General features: G+C 36.0%; 1 protein-coding gene across 2 annotated transcripts in view; it reads left to right on the forward strand.

Moving 5' to 3' along the window:
- Nucleotides 1–26074, forward strand: part of GPM6A (glycoprotein M6A) — a 367647-nt gene that overhangs the window by 305982 nt on the left and 35591 nt on the right. For both annotated transcript variants that reach the window (XM_004447461.4, XM_004447460.4), the window contains exon 3: nt 16137–16293. In XM_004447461.4, the coding sequence (XP_004447518.1) occupies nt 16137–16293 (157 nt within the window). The remainder of the gene's footprint in view (nt 1–16136; nt 16294–26074) is intronic.

Consider the following 26074-nt stretch of genomic DNA (forward strand, 5'->3'; position numbering starts at 1 on the left):
TAGTCTTCCAATATGGAAAGTAGCTTCCATTCTTTCATCACTGAGTACAAGGCTTGCTGTAGGTTTTTCATATGTGCACTTTGCCATATTAAGAAAGCTTCCTTCTATTACTATCTTTTGGGGTGTTTTTAATCAATAAAGTGTGCTATATTTTTTCAAATGCCTTTTCTACATCAATAGTGAGGACATATAATTTTTCTTCTTCAATTTTTTGATGTGGTTTATTACAATGATTGATTTTCTTGTGTTGAACCACCCTTGCATACTTGGGAAAAAACTAGTTGATCATGGTGTATGATTCTTTTAATGTGCTTTTGGATTCTGTTTGCAAGTATTTTGTTGAGAATTTTTGCATCTATATTCATTAGAGATATTGGTCTATAATTTTCTTTTTCATAGTATATTTACCTGGTCTTGGTATTGGGGTGATGTCTTCATAGAATGAGTTTGGTAGTGTTCTTTCTTATTCCATTTTTTGGATAACCTGGAGCAAGATTGGTATTTGAATGTCTTTGAATGCTTGGTAAAATTCCCTTGCAAAACCATCTGGTTTCTGGGCTTTTCATCTTTGGGAGGTTTTTGATGACTGTTTCAGTCTCTTTGCTTGTGATTAGTTTGTTGAGGTCTTCTATTGCTTCTAGGGTCTGTGTGTTTCTAGGAATCTGTCCATTTCCTCTACATTATTTAGTTGGTTTTTTTTTTTTTTTTTTTTGGCATACAGTAGTTCATAGTAACTTCTTATGATCTCTTTTATTTCTGCAAGGTCACTGCTAATGTCCCTCCTCTCAATTTATTTGCACCTTCTCTCTTTTTTCCTTTGTCAGGGTAGCTAAGATTTTGTCAATTTTGTTGATCTTTTCAAACAACCAACTTTTGGTTTTGTTGATACTCCCAATTGTGGCTTTTTTGTTTGATTTTTGTTTTTGTTCTTCATTTCCTTTATTTCTGCTCTGATCTTCACTATTTCTTTCCTTCAGCCCTGTTTGGGGTTAGTTTGCAGTTCTTTTTCTAGTTTCTCCAGGTGATCTCTTAGATCTTCAATTTTAGCTCTTTCTTCCTTTTTAATGTAGGACTCGAGGGCTCTAAATTTCTCTCTCAGTACTGCCTTTGCAGTGTCCCATAGGTTTTGATATGTTGTGTTCTCATTTTCATTCATCTCAATATATTTGCTGGATTCTCTTCTAATTTCTTCTTTGACCCACTGATTATTTATGAGTGTATTGTTTAGTCTCCATATTATTTATGAATTTTCCCTTTCTCCATCCATTATTGATTTCTAGCTTCATTCCGTTATGATCAAAGAAAGTTTTATATAAATTCAATCTTTTTAAATTTACTGAGACTTGTTTTGTGACCCAACATATGACCTATATTGGAAAAAGATCTATGAGCACCTGAAAAGAAAGTATATCCTGCTGTTTTGGGGTGCAGTGCTCTATAGATGTCTGTTAGGTCTAGTCCATTTATCATATTATTCATGTTCTCTCTTTCTTTATTTATCCTCTGTCCAGATGTTCTATCCAATACTGAGAGTGGTATTTTGAAGTCTCTGATTATTCTTGTAGAGACATCTTTTTCTCACTTCAGTTTTGCCAGTGTTTGCTTCATGTACCTTGGGGCACTCAGGTTAGGTGCTTAGATATTTACTATACTTATTTCTTCTTGTTGAATTGCACCTTTTATTAATATATAATGACTGTCTTCATCCATTATAACAGTTTTACATTGGAAATATACTTTGTCTGATATTAGTATCACCACTCATTTCTGATGTGGATCTCTTGTAGAAAACATATAGATGGCTCATATATATATTTTTTTATCCATTCTATCAATCTATGTCTTTTGAATGAGGAGTTCAATCCATTACCATTCAATGTTGTTACTGGAACAGCATTATGTACTTCATCCATTTTGTCCTTTGGTTCTCTGTTGTCCTATCATTCTATTGTCTGTCTTCTCACCCTTTAGTTGACCCTTCCTAATAATCTTCATTTCTAAACTCTTCCTCAGATCTCTTGCCCTTGTTTTTTCAGACTGCAGCATTCCTTTTAAGATCTCTTGTAATTCTGGTCTTTTAGTGACATATTCTATCAATTTTTGATAGTCTGTGAAGACTTTGAACTCACCCTCATATTTTATTTATTTATTTATTTATTTTTTATTTATTTATTTATTATTTATTTCTCTCCCCCCCATCCCGGTTGTCTCTTCTCTGTGTCTATTTTGTTGCATCTTCTTTGTCTGCTTCTGTTGTCATCACCGGCATGGGAATCTGTGTTTCTTTTCGTTGTGTCATCTTGCTGTGTCAGCTTTCCATGTGTGTGGTGCCATTCCTGGGCAGGCTGTACTTTCTTTCACGCTGGGCAGCTCTCCTTACAGTTTTGCTGGATACAGAATTTTTTTCTCTTTTAGTATCTTAAATACATTATACCGCTTTCTTCTTACCTTCATGGTTTCTGATGAGCAATCTGGCACTTAATCTTACTGAGTTTCTTTTGTTTGTGATGCTTTGCTTTTCTCTTGCTGCTTTCGGAATCCTCTCTTTATCTCTGATATTAAACTTCCTGAAAAGTTGTTGTCTCAGAGTAGGTCTGCTTGGGTTTTTTTCTGTATTGTGTTATCCTTATTGGAAATTGATAGGTGTGTCTTTCATAAGGGTTGGGAAGTTTTCAATCATTATTTCCTCAAATATTCTTTCTACCCCTTTTTCATTCTCTTCTCCTAGAATATCAATAATGAATGTGTTTGTGTGTTTCCTATTGTCATTAAATTCCCTGAGACTCTGTTCCATTTTTTCTATTCTCTTCTCTTATTTTTTTCCTGTCTTTTCCTGTGTTCTATCTCAAAATCACCAATTCTGTCTTTGAGTATTTCAGATCTGTTCTTATATACCTGTAATGTATTTTTAAACTCCTCCTTCATGTCTTTCATTCCCATAAGGTCTGTTACTTTTCTTTGTAGGCTTTTGAATTGTTCTTTATGCTCACCCAGTGTCTTCATAATATCCTTTATTTCTTCAGTTATATTTTCTTTAAATTCTTTGAAGTTATTTAGGAGACTTGTGTGATTATCTCTGATTAATTATCATAAATTCTGTGTCTCTTGAAGATATTTCCTTTGTTCTTTTGGCTGGGCCTATTCTTCCTGTTTTCTAGTATGGCTTTTAACTTTTTGCTGATGTCTAAGCATCTGAATTTGCTGGGGAATTTACTTTGATGGCTATTTTCTCTATCTTGCCTTTGTTTTTTCCCCCAGCTCTTCTTTGATATTCGGTTCATCTCATTCTCAGGCTTTCCAGACTGGCTAGCAGATGGTGCTAGTCAAAGCACCTTTCCATGGAGGTTTTCAGTCTTGGCTTTCCTGTGTTCCTGTGTTGAATCTCCAGATCGGAGATTCAGAGTGTGCCCTGCTGGCCAAATTCACAGAAGAAAAGTACCCTAACCTCCTCTCCCTTTTCCCATGAAAGAGCTGACAGGGAAGAAGATGGCTGCCCCCCTCTCAGTCAGCTGCAGTGAGCCAGGGATTTTACCCCAGCGGGGGTTGGGGAGTGGAGCCCTTTGTGGTTACCACAGGGGCTTGGTAACTCATGTTTGTTATTTCAGCTTCTTTGTTTCTCATGCCTCACCCTCCTGGGAGTTATGTAGCACTGTCCTTGTCTTCTGATCCCCAAAGAAGATCCCTCACACAGCTTTTGGCTCTTTCTCCATTGTTTTTGTGAGAGCATTCAGCTCTGCCTATTAGTACAATGCCATCTTCCCACAATTCTGAATTGAGTTGTGATGTTTGATGGAAGGCAGAACTTTAAAGTGATAAGCGTGGATATTTATCCAAGGAGATTCCCAAGCTAAGTGTAGATGCTGCAACCTGGTTTCTCCTTGGTGCTTATAGTGAAATGAGAGGAGAAAAGGATAAGCTGAGAACTAAACTCCTGGGCACACACAAAAAGAGAAATTGATGGTTTGGAAAATTCTGAGCCTGTCCAGAGCAAGGCTTCATGTGAGAGTTTAACAGAATGTGTATGAACAATTTACAGTAAGTGATTTCCTTGGGCATCAGGATTAGAAATGCAGTCATGCAGGAAGGATCTGTTGAAATCCATCCTAGTGTTAGATTAGAACCCTGTGAACTATCTGAAAAGCCACCATATTTTTTGTGAGATTTGTATGAATGGAACCATTGCTAGCCTGGACTAAAAGGGACAGAGTAGGAACATACTGAAGGAAGAATGATATCAAAGGCTAAACCATGGAAGACGAACTCTGAACCAAAGATATCTCCTTGGGCCAAGAAAGCGGGTCCACCCATGAATGTGGAATGGGTGAGTCTGCTGCAGCATGGAGAGGGTAGACTGTCCTACCCGTTGTTCAGGAAGAGTGCTGCCACTTTAATGCTTGAAGATGGTAGGGCAGGTGCCCCCAGCATTTGCAGGTACCCTGGCCTCCCTCCCAGTGTTCTGCTCAAATATTTGAAAGGGGTGAGCTTGCCACTTCACCAAGCCTGGAGGGCAAAACATCATTCCATAGATGACTTTCACACCTTGAAATGTAATGGAGTATGTCCAGCTGGGCTTCAGAATTGTTTGGCACCCAAGGCCCCTGTTTTTCCTGTGCCTGTCCCTCATTGTATACTGGAAGCAGATAACTTATTTTCTACGTTTGAGAAGTTTTGCAGGCAGAAAGGAATTGTGTACCAGGAAAGACCACACCTGTAACTAATTTTGTTGAATTTTCTTTGGAAAGACTTAAGGCTTTTGGGATATTGTGATGGAATGAATGTATTTTGCATATAGAAAGAACATGTCTTTTTGGGGTCCAGAGGGTGGAATGTGGTAGTTTGGTGGTATGTAACCCGGAAAAACAGGCTGTTAAACTTAATTCGTTCCTGTTGGTGTGAACCCATTGTCAGTAGGACCTTTTAATGAGGTTATTTCAGTGAAGGTGTGGCCCAGAATGCATCTTAATTCTTTTACTGGAGTCCCTTATAACAGAATGAAGTTCAAACAGAGAGAGAGAAAAAAAGCCACAGAAAGCAAGAAGTTGAACATCAGCAAAACCTACAATAGAAGGGAGAGACCAGGAGATACTGCCATATGCCTTGTCATGTGACAAGCTAGTGTTTGCCAGCAGTCAGACCTAGAATGCCACAGTCTCGGGGAAGAAAGCATTGCCTTGACGATACCTTGATTTAAACTTTTACCCAGCCTCAAACTGTGAGCAGATAAGTTCCCATTCTTTAACTTGGCCCATTTCATGGTATTTTCTAGAGCAGCCTAGGAAACTAAAACGGTGTGTATTAGTATTTCTAAGTACCTATGAAACAATGTACTTCATATTTTCACCAAACTCTTTCTGATGGATGAAAAGTTAAAATTTGATAGTAAAAAATTTCTAAAAGCTAGAAAGAGATAGATATTAGGATTGAATTTATTTTAGGTTAAGAAGTATATAAAAGGAAAATATTGCAAGGGAAAATGTTTATGGGTTTTATATAACAAAATGAAAATATCATACATCACAGTATGAACTATTACGAAAAACATTAAAGGTAGACAAAACACTCAGAAAAATATTTCCAGCTTACATAACAAAGAATTATTAATTTAATAAACAAAAAACTGATAAGACACTGTTTTAGTTTCCTATGTTGCTTAAATTAAATACCATGAAACGGATCTGGTGTAAACAATAGGAATTTATTAGCTTAGAGATTTATGGCTGATAAAATGTCCAAATCAAGGAATCTTTGAGGCAATCCTTTCTTCTGGAAGACTGGCTGCTGGCAATCCTTGTACCTCTGTTATGGGACAGGCCACATAGTGACATCTGTGGTCTCACTCTTCTCTTCTGGGTTTTGTTGCTTTCACTCTCTTGCTTCTCTGGCTCTTGTTCTCTCTCTCTCTGTACTCATTCTGTTTATAAAGGACTCCAGAAAGTGGATTAAACCCATCCTGAATGAGAGAGATCGCAATTTAACTGACGTAACCTCCCCATAAGGTCCCAATTAAATGGCGTTTACATCCACATGGATTAGATTTAAGAACGTGTTTATCTGGAGTACATACAGCTTCACACCATCACAAATGCCCACTTAAAGTACATATGTAATAGAAAAATTGGCAAAGTACAGTCTTTTCATTAAAGTAATACAAGTGGTCAATAGCTTGTAACATATGTGTGTATGTGTTCACCATTTCTAGCAAATTAAAAAACGCAGGGGATTTAAAGTAAGATACTATTATTTTAATTATCAGCTTGACACAAAGACTTAACTTATAAGGTCTGGTTTTAAAGTGGCTACTGGCATAACCTGGTTTCAGGCTTGAATGCTCCAGTGTCTGCCTCCATCTTCGCGTTGCCTTCTCTTCTCTTTCAAATCTCCCTCTTCCTCTCTCTCATAAGGTTACATGTGATTATATTTCACCAGGGTAGTTTATCCACCTAATCATAGTTTTCATCATATCATATTAACTTTTTTGCCATGTATATTCAAAGGTTCTAGGTATTAGAAGATGAATATTATCTTGAGTGGGCCATTTTCGTAGTCGATCACAACAACCAAAGCTGTTTTTTGCTCTTGGAACAACTGATGTCCATAAAAGATTTTGGAGCTTCAGGGACCAAGTAAGCATGCCCATGGAGTTCTTTTGCTATGCAAAAAAGCAAGAAGAGCAAAGGTAATAATGTGGTGTTGCGGGATTTTGTCTAGGTTCCTGACTAAACTGCAAGAAATGAATTTCAAGAGCATGCCACATTGATTAGGCCAGTAATTTATTAAGGTAGGGAGGGAAAAGAAATGGGAGCAAATAACAGATCATGGGTCTCAGGTAGAAAGGAAGGGACTGAAGAGTCATAAAGAAGGACAGAATACAGTTCCCCATTATAGATTATAAGTGTCCAGGTTTGCTTGGGTATTGATCCAGGTGGGGGTGAAGGCCAGAATAGGGATCAAAAAGGCAAGAGAGATGGAAAGTCCTTGGCACTTGCCTTTTGAACCTTTAATTATTCTGCTCCTTTGCTAATGACACAGGAGGAGTCCCAGCTATTTGCTGTTTTGACTGATTACCCCACCCACCAATCCCCCAGGAGGACCCAATAAAAAGGTTCCTGGAGAACATCCAGGACTTCTCCTGGCTTCCACAGGACATCTCATTCTGAATGGGAGAATCTTGCAGGAATCTTCCAGCAGTCATCTTGGAGGTATTGATGTCCTTGTGAACTTTTCGCCAGGTTCCAGTTCCATCTGTTGATTCCCTATCTAGCCTGCTTCAGTGGAGCATAGAAAAAATAGGAGAGCAGAAAAGAAAATCATCTCTCCAAGTTGGGAGGAGAAACGAGAACCCACCCACACACATACATATTCACATATACATGTCCACATACACACAACCTTTTACTAATTTCTTTTACTTCAATCTATAGGTTATTTTAATGAAAATACAGTCTGCTATAAAAATCCTGAGAAAATAGGAAGAATGGATATTTTCTTCATATATTTAAATATATATTATTGGATATAATTAAATAACATGGAATATGTATTAAATATATATACAGTCAGATCAGTGGAATAAAACAGAAAGAACAGAAATAGATATAACTAGATATATAAATCTTTTTAATATAATAGTGATGGTTTCAAATCAGTGGTACATAGGTGGCCTTTTTAATAAATAATATATAGACAACTGGATAACCATTTGGAAAAGATATAATTGGATCTATTCTTCACACCATACAAAGAATAAATACCAAATTGATCAAAGATCTACATATAAAAATGAAACTATACAAATGTTGAAACACGGGTGTGTTCCTCTATACTATAAATGTAGGTAAATGCTTATAATTAAGACTAAATATCCCAGATATAATAAAATAAAACATTGATTACTTTATCTATTTAAAAGCGTGTAGTTTTTTTTTAGTTTCATGACAAAACACTGTATACAGAGTCATTAACAAATGAAAAACTAGGGGAAGATATTTGCAACACATGTCATGAATAAAAAAAAACATTATGCCTAACGTACAAAGGACTTTTGAAAATGGAGAGGGGGAAGACCAAAAATGGGCAAAAAGCATGCATAGTCAGTTCACTAAAAGTAATATGAATATGGATCGTAATCATATAAAAAGATGTTCAATTTCAATTGTTCTAAGGTAAATAGAACCCTAGTAGGATATTATGTATCATCTATCAGATTGTCAATAATTCGAAGGTTTGAACATATACTCAGTTAGTGAGGATGTGGAGAAACTAGGATTCTCATATATTGATGGTTGGAATGCAAACAAGTAACCCTTACAGAGAGGAATTAGGCAATATCTAACAGAACCACATATAACTATAGTTTTTGGCTCATTAATCACCTTCTATGAATTTACCCTGAAGCTACTCCTTCAACTGTTTGGAAACACCTATGCACCATGTTATTCATTGTAGTATTATTTGTAATAGCAAAATATTGGTAGCCCTCTAAATGTCCAAAGTATAGGCTATTGCGTGCATAAACAATGGTACAAATGCAGTGCTACGCAACTGTTAAAAAGAAGGACGATCTGTATGAACTGATATGGAGTGATTTCCAAGGGATGCTGTAAATTGGAAAGAGTGAAGTACAAGAGAGCATACCTAGTATGCTATATTTTTGTAAGAATGAAGGGGAAATAGGAATGTATGTATAGTTTCTTTTCATAAAGAAACACAGCAAGGATAAACAAGAGAACAGTGAAATTGGGTCTCTACAAGAAGTTGGAGAAATAGGATGGAAGGGATAGAAGAGGTCTTGATACTTCTCTGGTGTTTCTTTTTCAGTATTTTGACTTTGGAAGCATGTCCTAAATATTTGGAAAATGAAATTACATCAGTATGATAGGGAAGGGGGACCTAAAACTGAAATAAAATGAAATGAAATGAATAGACCCAACTGCATTTTGAATTAATAACATAACCACACTGAAGGGAAGGAAAAAAATATGTAGTCCAAATAATTTAGAAACATTATTTCACAATACACTCACTACCTTGGATGGAGTGGGAAGAATTGCAAATATTCCAAATTATTTTCAAGCAGATTAAATTTTTGTAATAGTATGGATAACCAATTCTGAAACTATTTTAGACTTACTAGGGGATTAGACAAAAGACTAAATTTATTAATGTTCTTGGGAACCAGTGTTCTCATTGAGAAAGAAGGGCATTCAAATATTTACTGGGGGAAGATAATAATGAATCCTGTGGGGTTAGATTGGGTTTGGAGGTATCACTGTGAACTCGACTTCTAAAAAAAAGATTGTATATATGACATGCAGATATATGCACATGTACATATGTATGTATGGATGGATGGATATGTATATATGTTTATATAATTTTGTATATAGATGTGTGTGTATGCTTTCCTATGTTTTCTACCTCAGTATACTGAAAAGATCAAGAGGCAAAAACACCCCAGTAGCAATGAACACCCCTAGTACCAAGGTTCCTCAAAATTAGCCAGGCTAATTCTGGCACTGGGGGAGGTATGTACGAGATAAGCTTGGAACATCATGCCTTGTGAGAAAATAAGGAATACTTAAAAAGTGATGGACATATGTCGCAAGGACACATAAGCCAGCTTAAATTGATTCCCATTGGCCAAGTCTAGAACAATTCGTGTACCAGAATAAGTGAATATAATAATAACTTGTAAACCTTTGGAAAAAATGGACCTTAGTCCATATAGTAACTTAGTAAGTAGACAGACATACAAACAAATGAATAAATACGGGAAAAGGGAAGGATCTGGCTTACATCAGAATGCCGTAAATGCGGAGGCAGTTAAAGATTTGGATTGAGGCAAGACTCGTCAATGGACTCTAAAACCAGAGGGAAATTTTGATAAGGAGTAGAATATTTGCATGGTCTTAAAATGTCTCTTTGTGGATTGCTTATTAGTTGTAGGAAAACAATAGTGATTCTATGGTAGAGAAATCAAACATAATTTGAACACATGATCTAAATTAACGTCACTGCCAAGGGGCAGGTGAACATCATGTGCCTCAGAATGTGATACCCTGAAATGCATACAATATCGTGTATATACTATTCTTACCAAGAATGAGTAACCTGATTCTAATCATAAAGAAACATGCAAATCCAAAGTGATGGGCATTCCATTTAGGAAGGGGTGATGGGATTGTATTCCTTAACACTGTTGTCTTAGTTTGCCAGGCAGTTATGACAAATACCACACAATGGATTGGCGTAAACAACAGGAATTTATTGTCTTGTGATTTTGAAGTTTAGAAGTCCAATTTAGCCCTGCTCTAGGGCTTGCTTTCAAAGTACTGGCAGACTTTGCTTGTGGGTTCTAGCGATCCTCCATCACATAGTTATCTCTTTCTCCTTGTGTCTACTCATCTGGTTCCCACTGACTTCTGGCTTCTGCTTCCATGTCAAATTTCCTTTGTTTATAAGGACTTAAGTGGTAGTGGATTAAGGCCCACCTTGATTCAGTCTGGTCTCATCTAAATAGGATCTTCAAAGATCGTGTTCACTAATGGTTTCACGCCTACACCCTGACTCACCTGGACATATTCAAAGATACTATTTACAAATGCATTCTCATCCATGGGAAGGTGGAATAAGACTTCTGCATGTCCATTGAAGAGAATATTATTTAATCCCCAATGATGCCAGTGTTGCAAGTACAAAGGAAGACTGTGGAAGTTTTCCACAACGAAAGACATGGAAAATAAATGCAATATCTGCCACTAGTTTGGATTTCATATTGGAGGGGGAAATGCCATAAAGTCATTATTGGATCAATTGAAAAACTGGAACACAAATGGTAGATTTCATACCGGTATGATATCAATGTTATATTCACTGTGGTTTATAAGTGTACTGTAGAGAATTTCTTTATATTCAGATAAAATAATCTAAAGAGAGAAAAATGCAAGAAAATGGTAAAACAAATGAGGTAAAACATTATAAACTAGATAAAGCTTAGATAGTTGTTATTTGTACTGTTCATTTTATTGCTGCTTTCTGGTAAATTTGAAATTATGTCTAAATAAAATTAAAATATCACAAAAGGTTATCATTTTAGCCTAAATATTTTGTGGAGAAGACCATAGAACTAATTTCTACAAAGTGTTATGGGAGCCAGATTAGATCTGTAAGTTGCAGCTCTCAGATTCTTTCACATGTATCTGAAAATCAGCCACTAAACAACTCTTCTGGTACATTAAACATTAGCAAGCTTTTCTTTTATTCAAGAACTTCACTTATGCTATCACATACATTTGGGAAAAAGGAGTTATGTCATCCAGAATTTCAAGATCTCCATCAGCATTATTGAGCTTTTTATTCCCAAATTTTACCCTTTTTATAAAGTCAACAGGATCTCTCCGTCATTTAATGCTACCCTGTCTACTTCACTCATACTCTAATTCATGAGAAGAGAGAGTAAAATCAAGTTTGACAATGTGAAATATATCACAATCTTTTTATAAATATGTACCAGAATTGCAAAAAATGGAACTTTAGCTAATACATGCACCTTTCAAAGTACCATGGCCCTTTTTTGACTTCAGTAAAACATTATATACCCAGATGATTTATTCTCTCTCCTCCACCACCACTGACAACCTCCTCTAGGATTTACATGTATCGTTTGCCTTTTTGGTCCAAGGGTTCCTGTGTGATGGTGTGTATTGTGTTTGTCTAGGTTGGAGTAGGGAATTTGAAATCTTAATTGAGTACTTCCACGTGAACTTGAACTCTATAAAGATCAGCTTAACACATCATGGAAGCATTACTTTAAAATCCTGTTCAGGCACATATATCTTATTTAATCTTAAAACCACACTCAATTACTTCTTCAGTGTTCAGAAAGATAAATAAATGAGTGCAGATTTGTTAAAAGGCATGAACAGATTCTCCATGTGAATGAAAAAAAATGAAGAGGAAAAGTGCTTGATCATCTTTTATATATCATGAAACTAAAGTCCATATTCTCTTTTGACCTTTAGCATTGATATAGTATGTTCTTTGCCTGTGCTACAAAAAAAATTACAATATTACTGTTAACTATAGTCTATAAATTATATTAGTTCTATTTTTCCATGTATCTCCATATTCTTAACACCTTGTAATAGAGAACATTCTTGTTTTTGTATTTTTAACCACTATCCTCATCTACCACCAAATTCACTGCTATTCAGTCCCTAGATTATTATTATTCTCTAGCTGTCTTTCAGTTAACAACAACAAAAAAGTTGTGTCTGTATTTTTGTCCATGTTTTACTTAACCGATGCATTTAGATATGGTGATTTGTTTCTGTGTATTTCTCTTTATATCAGGATTTCTTGAATATAAGCTCTTGCTATTCTTTTATTCATTCAAAAAATATTGCCAAGTTTTCTGGTGTGTAAAGCATTTGTTCCACTAAATTCACATGAATTTTTAGAGCAGGAACTACCTGGCAAGGTATTGGAGCAATAATTAATTTTAGAGATTAAAATGGATTAGTTAATACTTTATTTTACAATAAAACCAGGAAAACCCCAAAACTCTTCCTTTGTATTGTCAATTCCTTTCCCATCTAGCGTGTTTATAGTTTCTTGCTTCCAGTCCCATGCCTTAAGAGTCTGTTTCCCTCTTAATAATCTCCTGTCATTGGTACTTTAATGTTCCCATACAGGTCCTTTCTAGGAAAATAATTCCCTACTTCAGATGCCTGTATGTTATCAAGTTCCCTTTGCCTCCCATATTCATGTAGGAACAGATAGACAAGTGAGAAAAAATTCTATTTATCCAAATGGGAGAAAGATATCAGAACATTCCAAAGTGGTAAGAGAACATACTGCTGCATTTCAGACCAAGTTTAAGTTCCAGATGACATAAACATTAATTATCCAATCAAAATGGAATTCTTATCACAGCAAAATGTATCCATTCTTCCCAGATTATAGAATATTTTATACAAAAGGGACTGTAATTTAAAAAAAATAAAACAACACTAAATGCTACCATTAAAGCTATCTTAACTAAAAATTACATTGATGAATTTTAAAATTGATCCAAGAATATCAGCTTTAATGATTAATTGAAGTACTGGTATACTGAAAATTATTTAACTAGCTTGACAAGTTAATGTGAACCACAGGGAAATGCATGTGACAGTTTTTAGTTGGGGATAAAATCATGGGATAAATACTTAAATAGATCTGCAAAAGTCAAATCTAAGTTATTTTCTAAGAAAATTTCAGTTAGGAATGTTCTCTGCTTAATTATTTTATATTTACTATTCCCAAAAGATAAACTCTAAGTGCCATGGTACCACTTTCATTAATAATTTTGATATTTGGTGGTTAATTTTACTGATAAAATCTTAGGAGAATATGATTAAAGCTCTTTTTGAAATGAAGATGTCAGAGCTGGAATGAAATAGAGGTAAGCATATTCATGCATAGTAAATGCTTATTAACTGTAGAGACGTTTGTCCTTTTTTTCCCTTTTGTGATTAGTCATTAACATGTGTTTATATAATAGTCACTCCCATTTTTTTCAGTCCGTAAGTGCTTTTTTAGAACTGTAAGGACCTGTTCTAGGTGGAGGTGTAGCAATTAGTTCATATAACGGTAAAAATCATCACCTTCATGAAACTGGCATTCTGGTAGGGATGTCAACAATTAAAGGGAAAGCTGCAAAGTGAAATAACTGAAAAATCTCAATTGCAGGAAATTAGAAAAGTTTCATTCAAAGGAACTTGGTAGATTTACTGAAATTCTTGTAAATTATGTCATACAACTGAATTCATCCATAATCTCAAAGCAGTTAGCATCAACAGGTACTTAACTATTGGTGGTATATTAGCATATAGTTTAGAATTTAATGCCTCTATCATAAGAGATTTCTAGAGTTAATATACCCCTTATAAGTATTAGAAACTGTGTCTTAGGTTGAGTAAATGTTGTGCAATGTTGGCATTATCTCCACATAATTGTCTGCATTTCACTGGCATTTTACAACTGATGACACTGAATGTAAAATATACTACAGTAGTTCATTGATTGGATCTGGCAATATGTAATAATAAATACTAGTAGAGTATTATTTAACTGCAGGTCACATCTATGATCATGAATATTTCTATAGTTTTAAAAGATATTATTTGGAATATAAGTATATAATTAGTGTTTGCAGCACAAGGAAATGCAAATGGAATCTTAATTCATAAATGTATTAATTGTTCTTTCCTGTTATTATCCACATGGAATACTTATTTCCTAGTTAAATACTTGCAGAAAAAGAATTAACTCTGTCTTTTTACTATCTGTGAATCCTGTGTGTTCAAATATTTATATTTTCCCGATACCTTTTTATTTTAGCCACATAGAATTATTATTATTTTTTAATTATTGGATGCTTAACTATGAGAAATGAAGAGTACCTTCCTACTCCTCTATGAAATTATGTTAACACTTGTCTCAGGGCAATTTCCATATGATATCCATGGCTTAATTGTCAAAATTATAATATATCTACAAAACATTATTTTTTTGTTATTAATATTATTAACTGCAAATACTGGTAATGATCGTAGAGTGAGTTTCTATATGATTGCATCAAGGGAACACAGGATCAGGAACAACAGAAGCTGTGAGCGAACGACCGCTTTATTACCTACACCGCAGAGTGGGTTCAAAAGAGCAGGGGAGGGAAATGGATGTGGCTCAACCAACTGGGCTCCTGTCTACCATACAGGAGGTCCAGGATACATTGCCCAGGGCCTCCTGGTGAGGGCAAGCTGGCCCACATGGAGTGCTGGCCCACGCAGTAATGCCACCCCATGCAGGAGTGCCGCCCTCTGTGGGAATGACACCCAACAGGGGAATGCCATCCCGCACAGGAGTGCCAGCCTACGCAGAGAGCTGGCATAGCAAGAAGACGCAACAAGAGACACAGAGGAGAGAAAAATAAGAAGGCGTAGCAGAACAGGGGAGCTTAGGTGGTGCAAGAGAGTAATCGCCTCTCTCCTACTCTGGAAGGTCCCAGGATGGGTTCCTGGAGCCGCCTAATGAGAACAGAAGCAGACACAGAAGAACACACAGCAAATGGACACAGAGAGCAGGAAACGAGGAGGGGGGCAAAAATAAATAAAAATAAATCTTAAAAAAAGAAAAAGAGCAGGGGAAGAGATCCCATGGGCTGGTCTCCCTGAGAGACCAACTGCTTGGGTCAGGATAGGTGGTTTCCCTCTGCACACCCCGCTTAGCCCTAGGGAGGAGAGACGAGTCTGTGCTGCCAAAGGTTGGGGGACTTAACCCCGGGACAGGGACCTCGTCACTGAGGGTTTTCAGACTGCTCACAGCTCAGGCAGCTTGTTCCCTGTTTCCAGACTTAAGGTGTGGTCAGGCTTTTCCGTAGACCTGACGTCGCCCCTGGCTGCAGAGTGTGAACCTGCTGAAACCTCTGCACACAGCAGAAAAGGAGGCAGAGGGACAGGCAAGGGCTGGGAAACGGCTGCTAGGCGTGCCCCTGGCTTCCCCAGCAATGTTCTGTAGTAAGTATGGCACAGAACAAACTTACAGTTGGCTTTCTATAATGACAGAATTATGGGGTTTATCTCATTTTATGTAAATTTTATGTCATTCACCATAAAGCATTCTTTCCCTTTTAGTATGAGTTTTAGAAACTCAGTGTTGTGTGCATAAATGTTTATATTTGCTGCTTTGTCATAATTAAAGAAATTGTACAACGGTTATATATGCTACTTATAAAATGAATATGACAACTCCTTTGCATTTAAATACATTTAAATTATTAAATGTCTAAGTCACAACTTACCCAAGACTATGTTAGCGTTAACTACGGAAGATGGAGGCTTGAAAGGAAAAGAAAGAAATCTACAAGCTTCCAAGCCTAAATCCCTTGTCCACAAATATTGGAAGTGACAGAACAAAATTTATATGTAAACACAAAGCGTAGAAAGCAAAAATGTTTTTAAGTCCAGCCTCCATTATGAACATAAATATTCTACAGCTTTCATTCCAAAGGAACCATGAGATTGTGTGAAAATCTACTTCCTCAGACAAGCAATGAAGAGTTATTGAAATAAACCACTTTGTCTTTTCTCTGCCAGGATTGACATCTTCAAGTATGTGATCTATGGCATCGCAGCTGCGTTCTTTGTATACGGCATTTTGCTGATGGTGGAAGGTTTCTTCACAACTGGTGCCATCAAAGATCTCTACGGGGATTTCAAAATCACCACTTGCGGCAGATGCGTGAGCGCCTGGGTATGTTATTTCTCTACGTTCAGTGTTTATTGTGGGTGTATCCCTGTAACATACAGGTGTTTGCATTCATCTGCCATGAATTAAAGTATTTTTTAATATGGTATTGTTCCCTCCTGTAATGGCTATCTTAAACGTGATGATATTATTTTCTAAATTAAGATTATTCCTTGTGAAATTCAGTTGTGAATGCTGTAATCATATGAAACACAGCTAGTTTTGTTTCTGAAAGTAGCAAAGCTGCCTATCAATTCATGATTACTATATTTCCAAAGGCTTTGAGATTCTCATACAATATTTAGAATAACAGAAAAATCCATTTGCCATTTATAGGCAATTCATATCTTTCTCCCCCTCAGTCCTTAAATATGTGCATTTTTTTTTGTAGTTTACTATAAATTGGGGGGCAATTATATATGCACTTCCTGTTTTCTACTGATATAAAACTGCATTAATGAAATTTTACTGATATAACATTTAACGGTAAATCAAACTTGAAGTCACACCCAGAGTTAACGCATGGCAGAAAATGCATGTATTATCTGTTAATGCAAGACAGCAGTTGAAAGGTTAATCTGGTTGAAAATACTTTTGCATTTTCTGCAGAATTATTTCCTATAATGAAAGGTTGGAGCTGCCATCCTTGACTGACACCGTTTTCCTTTTTTTCTCATATTATATAAGGTGTGTTTAATTATAGCAATTAATTCACTGTAAGGAAGCTGTCTCTAATAAGGGATGATATAGATTACTTAAATCTTACAGAAAAGTTTAAAAATACCTGTTAATTGACAAATACTTGTTTTATCAACTTTTAACTATTTCTATTATGCTTCTCAGTGTCATCATGACAATAATTTGATAAAATAACTAATCTTTGTTGTACATAGGTTCTTCTAGTTGTCTCTAGACTAATTTCTTGTAAGACTCATTTATTTCTATTTTGAGACAATACTTGCTGTAGTAAAGGAGGTGAAATACAATGGATTGAGCAAAACTAGAATTTCAGTAATGTGACTGAAGAACTTTGAACTGGGCTTTATCACTTAAATTTACTGGTCTGGAGGAAGATAAAATATACAACGAAATTAGATAAATTTAAAAAATAGAATATGAATATTCAGTTGGGCAGTTCTCAATGATGCATAAGCTATTTCTCTAGTCAGAAGGCAAGCCCGCTTTTAGGTACTCTTATACGCTGCCATTACTGTGTAATGAATTCTTGTACTAACCAGCTTTTCCATATATTTCACATAGTATTATTGTGATGCCACTTGGGTGCCTTAGCAAGTCAGTTTACTTCCTTGAGTCACAGTTTACTTATTTACAAAATGAAGGCATTAGATCACCTTGAAAACTTAAATCTAACTCAAGGCACCCATGGTCCTAAGGCATTACTGAAATGATTGAGATAAGTTTCTCCAAGCACACTTTTACCATTGGGGAGTAATCCCTTGCCAGAAAGAGTGCATCCATTATGTTGTTTCATTCAGAATTATAAAAATTATTTCATGGGGATTGTATGTGGAAGTTAAAAAATAAAATCATAGCTGAAAATGCCTATCTATGTATTATTAACAATTATCTGCCTGCCATTTGAGCATCTTAAGATCTCAAATAAGAATACTTTTTAAAACAAATGCATGAGCCACATTTTTTTCTATAATAGTAACAATTGTGTCACCAATCCCACCCAGCAGACCAGAAGGGTGGCAGCAGCTGTGTGGGCTGCTCCAGAGGCAACACAGCAGGCAGTCAGCCCACCAAGATGACCACCCACTCCTTTAGTACACCCTCCTGCCACTCAGGGAAGAAGCGAAGCTGAAGCAGAAGCAGAAGCTGAGTTTGCATGCATTTTGCAGAGGCAGCAATGCAGTGAGTGAGGTCTCTGATTGATGCCCAACTATCCCAACACTGCCTGTGTGAGAAGTACATAGTGGAGGCTGCAGCCAGTAGCACAGAACCTGTTCACCCCCTGCCTTCTCACCCCACCACACCAGTTGGCTTATCCTATAGGGCTGCCACTTTCTTACCTCTTTCCTTCTGCTTCTTTTTTCTTTCTTTCAGTTTTTATTGCTTGCAGTCTATGTTATGTTCTATGTGATCACCTATTAGCCTGTCTTTCTTAGCTTTAAGACTGTTCTATTGAAGTTATATTCAATACATTTGTATTTGGAGTACTGAGTAATATTAAAGGGTGGGAATTTTTGGTAATAGCCATCTTATATGAAAAGCATCGTGAAGTAGTGCAAAAAGAAACTTGTTATTCTACCTACATTTCTCTATGATGCACAGAAAGTAATGAAGTTACTAAGTGAACCTGTATCATCACGAATGCAATTAATTTTAAAGTAGGATTGTATCACTGAATAGAGGGTGCTAATCAGTATTCTCTCTACTTAATGGATGCTCTTGAAAGCATAACTTAATCTGTTTTACATGTTTTCTCTCATGAAGTATCCACACCAATTTATGCTCATTTCAAAAATGTAATACTATCCTTAAAATACAGAATGCAATGCATATGAAACAGAGAAGCACAATATTATCCTTTGGGAATTAAATCATTACTAACAGCATCATATGAAAAGAAGTTATTAAAGATTTTTAAGTATAGAATTTATATCAAATATAAAATGGTACCTAGTAGAGTTTGTTAACACATTATTGAAAACATGAAGATAAACATACTAGGTTTAACAAATATAGAAATATTTATTTTCTTTCATCATGCTTCTCCATTAAATTGTAAATAAAAAAAGAAAGCTTTTATTCTTTTGCAACTGGGGAAGCACTTCATGTCATGTCTTGAAATCTCGGGATGGTTGTTGAACCCATCACTAATTTGTCTTATTTTTAAGAATTTCACATTGCTATAATGACATCATTGTGGATCTCAGAATGTATCTATACTTGTGACACTAGATTTTTAAGTCCAATACTTTTGAAGTAATAGAGTTCTTAAATACACTACTTTGTGAAAATTAACCCACTTATTTACCATAAATCTAGCTGCTCTAGGAATCAAATAAAGCAATAACAACTTCAGAAAGTGTGCCTTATTATAACAGCAACGCTATGCCAGACACAGTTTTTTAAACAGCCATGTTAAGTTGTTCCTTTTGTCACTCAAACTTGCAGATAAAGAAACAAATCTATTTGTTTTTATAAATACCCTTCCTGTTAGTTAACTTTTAGTGGTTATAGGTTTTGACCACAGCATAATAGACTGTTTGTTATCTGTAAGACACATTCTATGTAAGTATCATTAAATCTATTTTGTATGTCATAATTCATGTTTCATTTTCATAACCTGTCATGCTTTCATACTGATATTATTTCCAGTAATAATAATACGGAAATGCTTGTTAGATGCTGACTCTATGCCAGTTGCCGTGTTATACACTTTAGCAAAATAGTAGGATTTTTAATCTTCCAAACAACTATGTGAAATAGATACAGGTATTATGCTCATTTTACAGATGAGGAACCTGCCACCTAGAAAAGATGAGTGATATGCCCAGGGTAAGATGGTGGGTGGGTGGTAGAGCCAGACTGGAATCAAAACATCTGGTGCAGAGTCCATGCCTCCAACCTCATGATCAGAATTTGCTTGGTAATTTTATGGTTTATAGGGACTAATTTAAAAGGATAATAATCTGTTTATTAAGGTCTTTTGTAATTCATCAGGTACTTTTTGTTTTGCATCTTAGTAAGGTCATTACTGTTAACTGGAAAGCTCCTTCCTTGCAGAGATGTCTTTATTTTAACGTTTGCTTTCATCACTAAGGTGAATTGTCTATTACACATCCATGGTTAAGGTGGATCAACTCAGTAGTCTAAGAGGCTTTTCTAGTTTGATGATATGTCTTATGGATATAAAACATTTTCAGTAACTTTCTAAGGGAAGCTGGAATCAAGGAACTCTGGGCTGCATATCTAGCCTGTCCCTAAAATTTAGCATCTTCTAAAATTAAATGTTAAAACAACACTTTTGAACCAAGACTGCGCCAAAACAGAATTCTTGTGTAGGATACCCCAAATCTAAAATGGGAATGTCAATATCATTTTTCAGAGATTGTAACATTAGATTTAGCACTGGTTTCTCAATAGGAAAAAAAAATCAGGGAAGTTAGACTGCTTTTGGCATAGCGTAATGCCTACAACTAAGATTTCAAAAAGCATTGGGTTGTGAGAAAGGATTTTTTTCGCCTTCAGTATCTGAAGTAGATCTCACAAACATCTTCAGAACTAAAGTCTGTAAATATTAGGGTAATTGGCCAATCTTAGCATAGCTGTTGAGATTTATTGGCTACGCTGATAAAAAATTTTAAAAGTTATAAGAAGAAACAAAAGTTCTTACTCTTTTTGGATTTACAGTGTAAAAGTTGAGTGAAAATTTCTGTTATCCTCATAAGATGACATTGACAAAATGGGAGAATCTGTTCTAAAATGTAAAGCTTCTAGTGTTAGATTTTAAATACAAAAGACATTTAGCAGCCAGAAATGCAAAATATTGAGAAAAAAAAGTTAAAATCATATTGATACCCTTCAGAATAGAGTAAATGATGATTGGAACTCAAGTCAAGTAAAAAAGTTCGAAAAATATTTTGTTTTCTTTCGTTTGTTTGTATGTATGTGTTTATTTGTTGTTCTGAGTCCTAAAGTAATGATATAGTGTCCACAAAGGGAATAATTATGCCAAATAAACTTTTAATTTTTATATATCAATGGCATTTTAGTTCTCATTAGGTTTATCTACATATTAGATTATCCCAAGATATAACTTTGTGTCTTTTTTATACCCTATGTTTTTAAACTACTAAAGTACATTTTAAAATAAACTTTTACTTTAGAATAATTTTAGACTTACAGAAAAATGAAGATGGTACAGGTTCCAAAACCCCATATCCATTTTCTTCCATTATTAACATTTTACATTGGTAGGTTACATTTGTCACAATTATTGAACTAATATTAATATATTATTATAATTAATGTCCATACTTCATATTTCCTTAGTTTTTACCAGGTATCCTCTTCTGTTGCACAAATTCCATGTTACATCTAGTCATCTCCCCATAGGCACCTCTGAAGTGTGACAACTTCTCATACTTGCCTTGTATTTGATGACCATGACAACTATGAGGAGTTCTGGTCAGGTGTTTTGTTGAATGTCCCCCAACTGGGACTTGTCTGATGATTTTCTTATAATTACATCAGGCTTATATGTGTAGGGAGGAAGAAAACAGAAGTAAACTGTCATTCTCCTCATATCATATCAAAGGTCAACTAAGATACTTTTATTGAAAAAGAGAAACAACAGACATGAAATTAAAGGCTTTTTGCTCTTTATTTTCCTAAAAAATAGTTTATTTAAAATAATCATGTTAAAATATATTTATACATTTTACTTAAATAACTTATACCCAGCAGAAAAATACTGTGTAGACCTCTAATTTCTCTTTAGACCTATGAAAAACATGCCATATCTGATGTAATGAGGAAAAAATTCAGTCAGGGATTTTGCTGCCCACCGAAAATTACTGGGGATAATTCCCATTATTTATGAATTCCTAATTTCTGTTTACAAAAGTACTCTAAATTTAGTTTGAATAAATTAATCTGAGAGTATGTATTTTTCATACTTTGTAATAAAGCTTTGTAATAAAGCTAGAAATTCATACTAAGGATAGCAAATATCTTCAAATTCATAGATTTTATGAATCCTAATTAACATCCCTCACACACTCTCTCATGTTTATTTTATTTTATTTTGATAGAGGCTTTAGATTAGATAAATATTACATAAAAAATATAGGGGCATTCCCATGTACCCCACCTTCTCCCCTCCCACATTAACAACATCCTTCATTAGTGTGGTACATTTGTTACAATTGATGACCACATATTGAAGCATTGCTACTAACCACGGACTATTGTTTACATTATAGTTTACACTTTACCCTGCACAATGTTATATGTTTTGACAAAATGTATAATTGCCTGTATCTGTCATTGCAATGTCATGCAGAATAATTCCAGTGTCCCAGAAATGACCCATGTTAATCTATTCTTCCCTAGCCCTCTCCTCACAACCTCTGGTGACCACTGCCTTTCTATCAATGTTACAAGTTTTTCAATTGCTAGAATAAGAATGTCTACTTTATTCCATAGTTGCATCCCTCCTTATGTTTGTTCATTATCAGTCTTGAGGATTTTGAAATGTTAATGTTAACTCTGTGTTTGATTGAGAGGAGGCTTAGAGCCCACAGGGCAGATGGATGGAACTGTCTTTCTTACAGCTGTACATATTCTGTTTTTGGGATGAGCATTGTCTATCACAATCCTTTTGTTAGTTGTTCTGGGTGAGTCCAATAAACTGGACAGTAGGTGTTGCAACTCTCCTGATGTTCAGGACTCAAGTGGCATATGAACAGCCAGAAGATTTAAGTCTCTAGGACATATATTTAATGAGTATAGTGCTAATTATAGTTTCAAATAAAAGGGACAGAAGAGCTATGTATAGGGAATTTATGAGTCTAACTCTGTTACGTTGGGAAACATACAATCCAAGATAAGGCCCAATGACAGGGTGCTGAATTCCTGAGATTTTCTACCCTACCTTTAGTGCCTTGATGTCTCTTAGAACCCTTAGAAGATGCCTGCTTGAGGCACTGTTTATACTGTGGCAGTCAGTGAGATCCTCCTGAGACATCTTGAATGACCTCCCAACTCATTTTGAACTATCCTAGTATTTAATATTTCCCCCTTTTGCTTAAGGTCTTTTTCAAAATGCCTCACTAGTTAACCCTTATTATAATCCCTCAGTGCCAGGGAGTCTTATCCCTGGGAGTCATGTCCCATGCCAGGAAGAAAGTAGTGTGTTTATATGCTGAGTATGACTTAGAAGAGAAACTACAATTGAGCAGCAAGGAGACATTCAGGAGGTAGCTCTTAGGCAATATATAATACTGGGCTAATTTTCAATTTCACAAGAACAAGGTTCATAAGTACAAGCATCAATATCAGGGACTTGGCATAGTCATCTGTCGTCCTTCACTAGGCACTGTTCATGTACTCAAGGGATTCTTGTCACTCTATTAGAGAATGTAGCAGAACTTCCAGGATGGGAATTTAATATTCTTTTGGTTATAGTGTGGGTTTCCACCCAGTACATCAGCACCCCATAACCACTTGTACATATTCATCTGCCACAGAGGTAATCCCCTGGTGTACCCCTCCCTACACATCCCCCCGTCACCAACACCCCACACCAATGACCCTCCCCTGCCACAGTTGTGACCATTCTGCAATCCAAAACCTCCCAAAAAAGCAAAAAATAAATAAAAATAAGAAGAAAAAATAATAATAGCAAATTAAAAAATGAATAAAAATATGTTTTCATTGTGTCTTTCATCACATGATCTATTATCTTTTATGTGCAGTGACAGTTTCTTTTTTTTTTTTTTTTTTAAAGATTTATTTATTTATTTAATTCCCCCCCCTCCCCTGGTTGTCTGTTCTTGGTGTCTATTTGCTGCGTCTTGTTTCTTTGTCCACTTCTGTTGTCGTCAGCGGCACGGGAAGTGTGGGCGGCGCCATTCCTGGGCAGGCTGCTCTTTCTTTTCATGCTGGGCGGCTCTCCTCACGGGCGCACTCCTTGCGCGTGGGGCTCCCCCACGCGGGGGACACCCTTGCGTAGCACGGCACTCCTTGCGTGCATCAGCACTGCGCATGGCCAGCTCCACACGGGTCAAGGAGGCCCGGGGTTTGAACCGCGGACCTCCCATATGGTAGACGGACGCCCTAACCACTGGGCCAAAGTCCATTTCCCGACAGTTTCTTCTATATGTTCCCCCAGTGTCATATTTTTCACACTTAATTTTCAAAAAAGCTTTAATTTGTTGAAAAGTTACATAAAAAATATGGAGGATTCCTATATACCCAACCCCCTCCCCCTCTCTTACTCCCCCCTATTAATAACATCTTATATGAGTATGGTACATTTGTTACAATTGATATACAAATATTGAGGAATTGCCACTAACTATGGTCAATGGTTTACATTATGGTTCATATTCTGTATTGTATGCTTTTATAAGTTCTAACAAAATGCATAATGACCTGTATCCACCATTGAAAGATCATGCACAATTCCAATCCCTTAAAATGCACTATGTTCCATCTATTCTAGTCTTCCCTTACCCTCCTTTCAGAACCTATGGTATCCACTGTTTCAATTTTTTGAGAATAAGGTTCAGAGTTGCATGCAGTTATATTGAGGGCTTGTCATACTGGTCTGTTTTCTTTTATTAGGCATTGCCTATGTACTTGAGAGATTCTTGCTGCGAATTGAGAAGATAGCAGGACTCCCAGGATGGGAGTTTAATATTTTCTTATTTATTGTGTGTGTCTCCAAGACTGAGATAACACCTTGTGACAAGGCGAACACTTTCGTATTCCATAGTCGTATGCACTCTATTCTGTTTTCCCCCCACCTCAAAGTCCTGAACCAATAACCCTCCCCTGCCGTATTTGCCAAAAGAACATTCCCTCCATTATAGCTTTAACCACGGACCTACCAATCCTTAGACTTCACCTGTTCCTTCCTCTAGCCCACCCCCTAGTTCCATGGTAGTCAAACCCAACCCTCCACACTATTCCCCTTCACATTCCAGCACCGTCAAACCCAATCACATCACTGCACCACTCTCAACCCCAACCACTGCCCAGCCACCCTCTCTTACTTTATCATAGGTTTTACCCATATTGAGCATTGCTCACCACACTCTACTCCCTTTCTTCCTCCTATCTGCTGAATTTGCTTAGGTCATATCAGTGAGGTCATGTAATATTTGCCCTTCAGTGACTGGCTTACTTCACTCAACATAAGGTCTTCAAGATTCATCCATGTCATCCTGTGTGTTAACACTGCATTTCTTCTTAGAGCTGAGTAGTATTCCATTGTGTGTATGCACCACAATTTGCTTATTCATTCATCTGTTAACGGATACTTGGATTGTTTCCAACTTTTGGCAATAGTGAATAATGTTGCTATGCACATTGGTGTGCATATATCTGTTTGTATCCCTGCTTTCAGTTGCTACTTTGCAAATAGAAATATAACTTTAAAAATTGGCTCAGTCGGGCTCAAAATCCCTTTTAATATGCCAAATATTTCCATAATGTAATAGTTATTATTTAAATGGACCAATAAGTTGGGGATGAAATAATAATGATAGATTATGAATTGGTCTTTTAAAACACTGATTGGTTAATGTATACTCTATTTTCCGAGCAGTAATTTTGTGCCTGCCATGCTATGGAAGATCTCCATTCAAAGTATATTTAACTTTAAATTTTCATTCAGAAAATAAGAACTATTTATTTTCTGACATTTCCTTTAAATCAACAACATTATATGAAACATCATGCTTCACGGCATTTTTAAGACTGTCAGTTTATTTCTTTATCTCTCTTTGAGATTAACTATTACTACATTATATGCATTAAAATTGCTTCAAGGTGAAGCTAAGTTTACTAAGAATATGAAAATTAAATATTCACTACACAATTACTAATCCTTGTATTGTTGTAGTGGGGTCACCAGATAAAAGAACATTTCTCATATTTACAATATAATTTATATTGAAATTGCACTCTCTGAGGCTGGAGTCCCACACTGTATTCAAAAGAATATTGAATTCTCTAATAGAGCGGCAAGAATCCCCTGATTATTTCATCACGTGGGCAGTGCCTAGCAAAGAAGGACAGACCATTA

Source organism: Dasypus novemcinctus, chromosome 1, assembly GCF_030445035.2.
Source record: "Dasypus novemcinctus isolate mDasNov1 chromosome 1, mDasNov1.1.hap2, whole genome shotgun sequence".
Taxonomy (NCBI): Eukaryota; Metazoa; Chordata; class Mammalia; order Cingulata; family Dasypodidae; genus Dasypus; species Dasypus novemcinctus.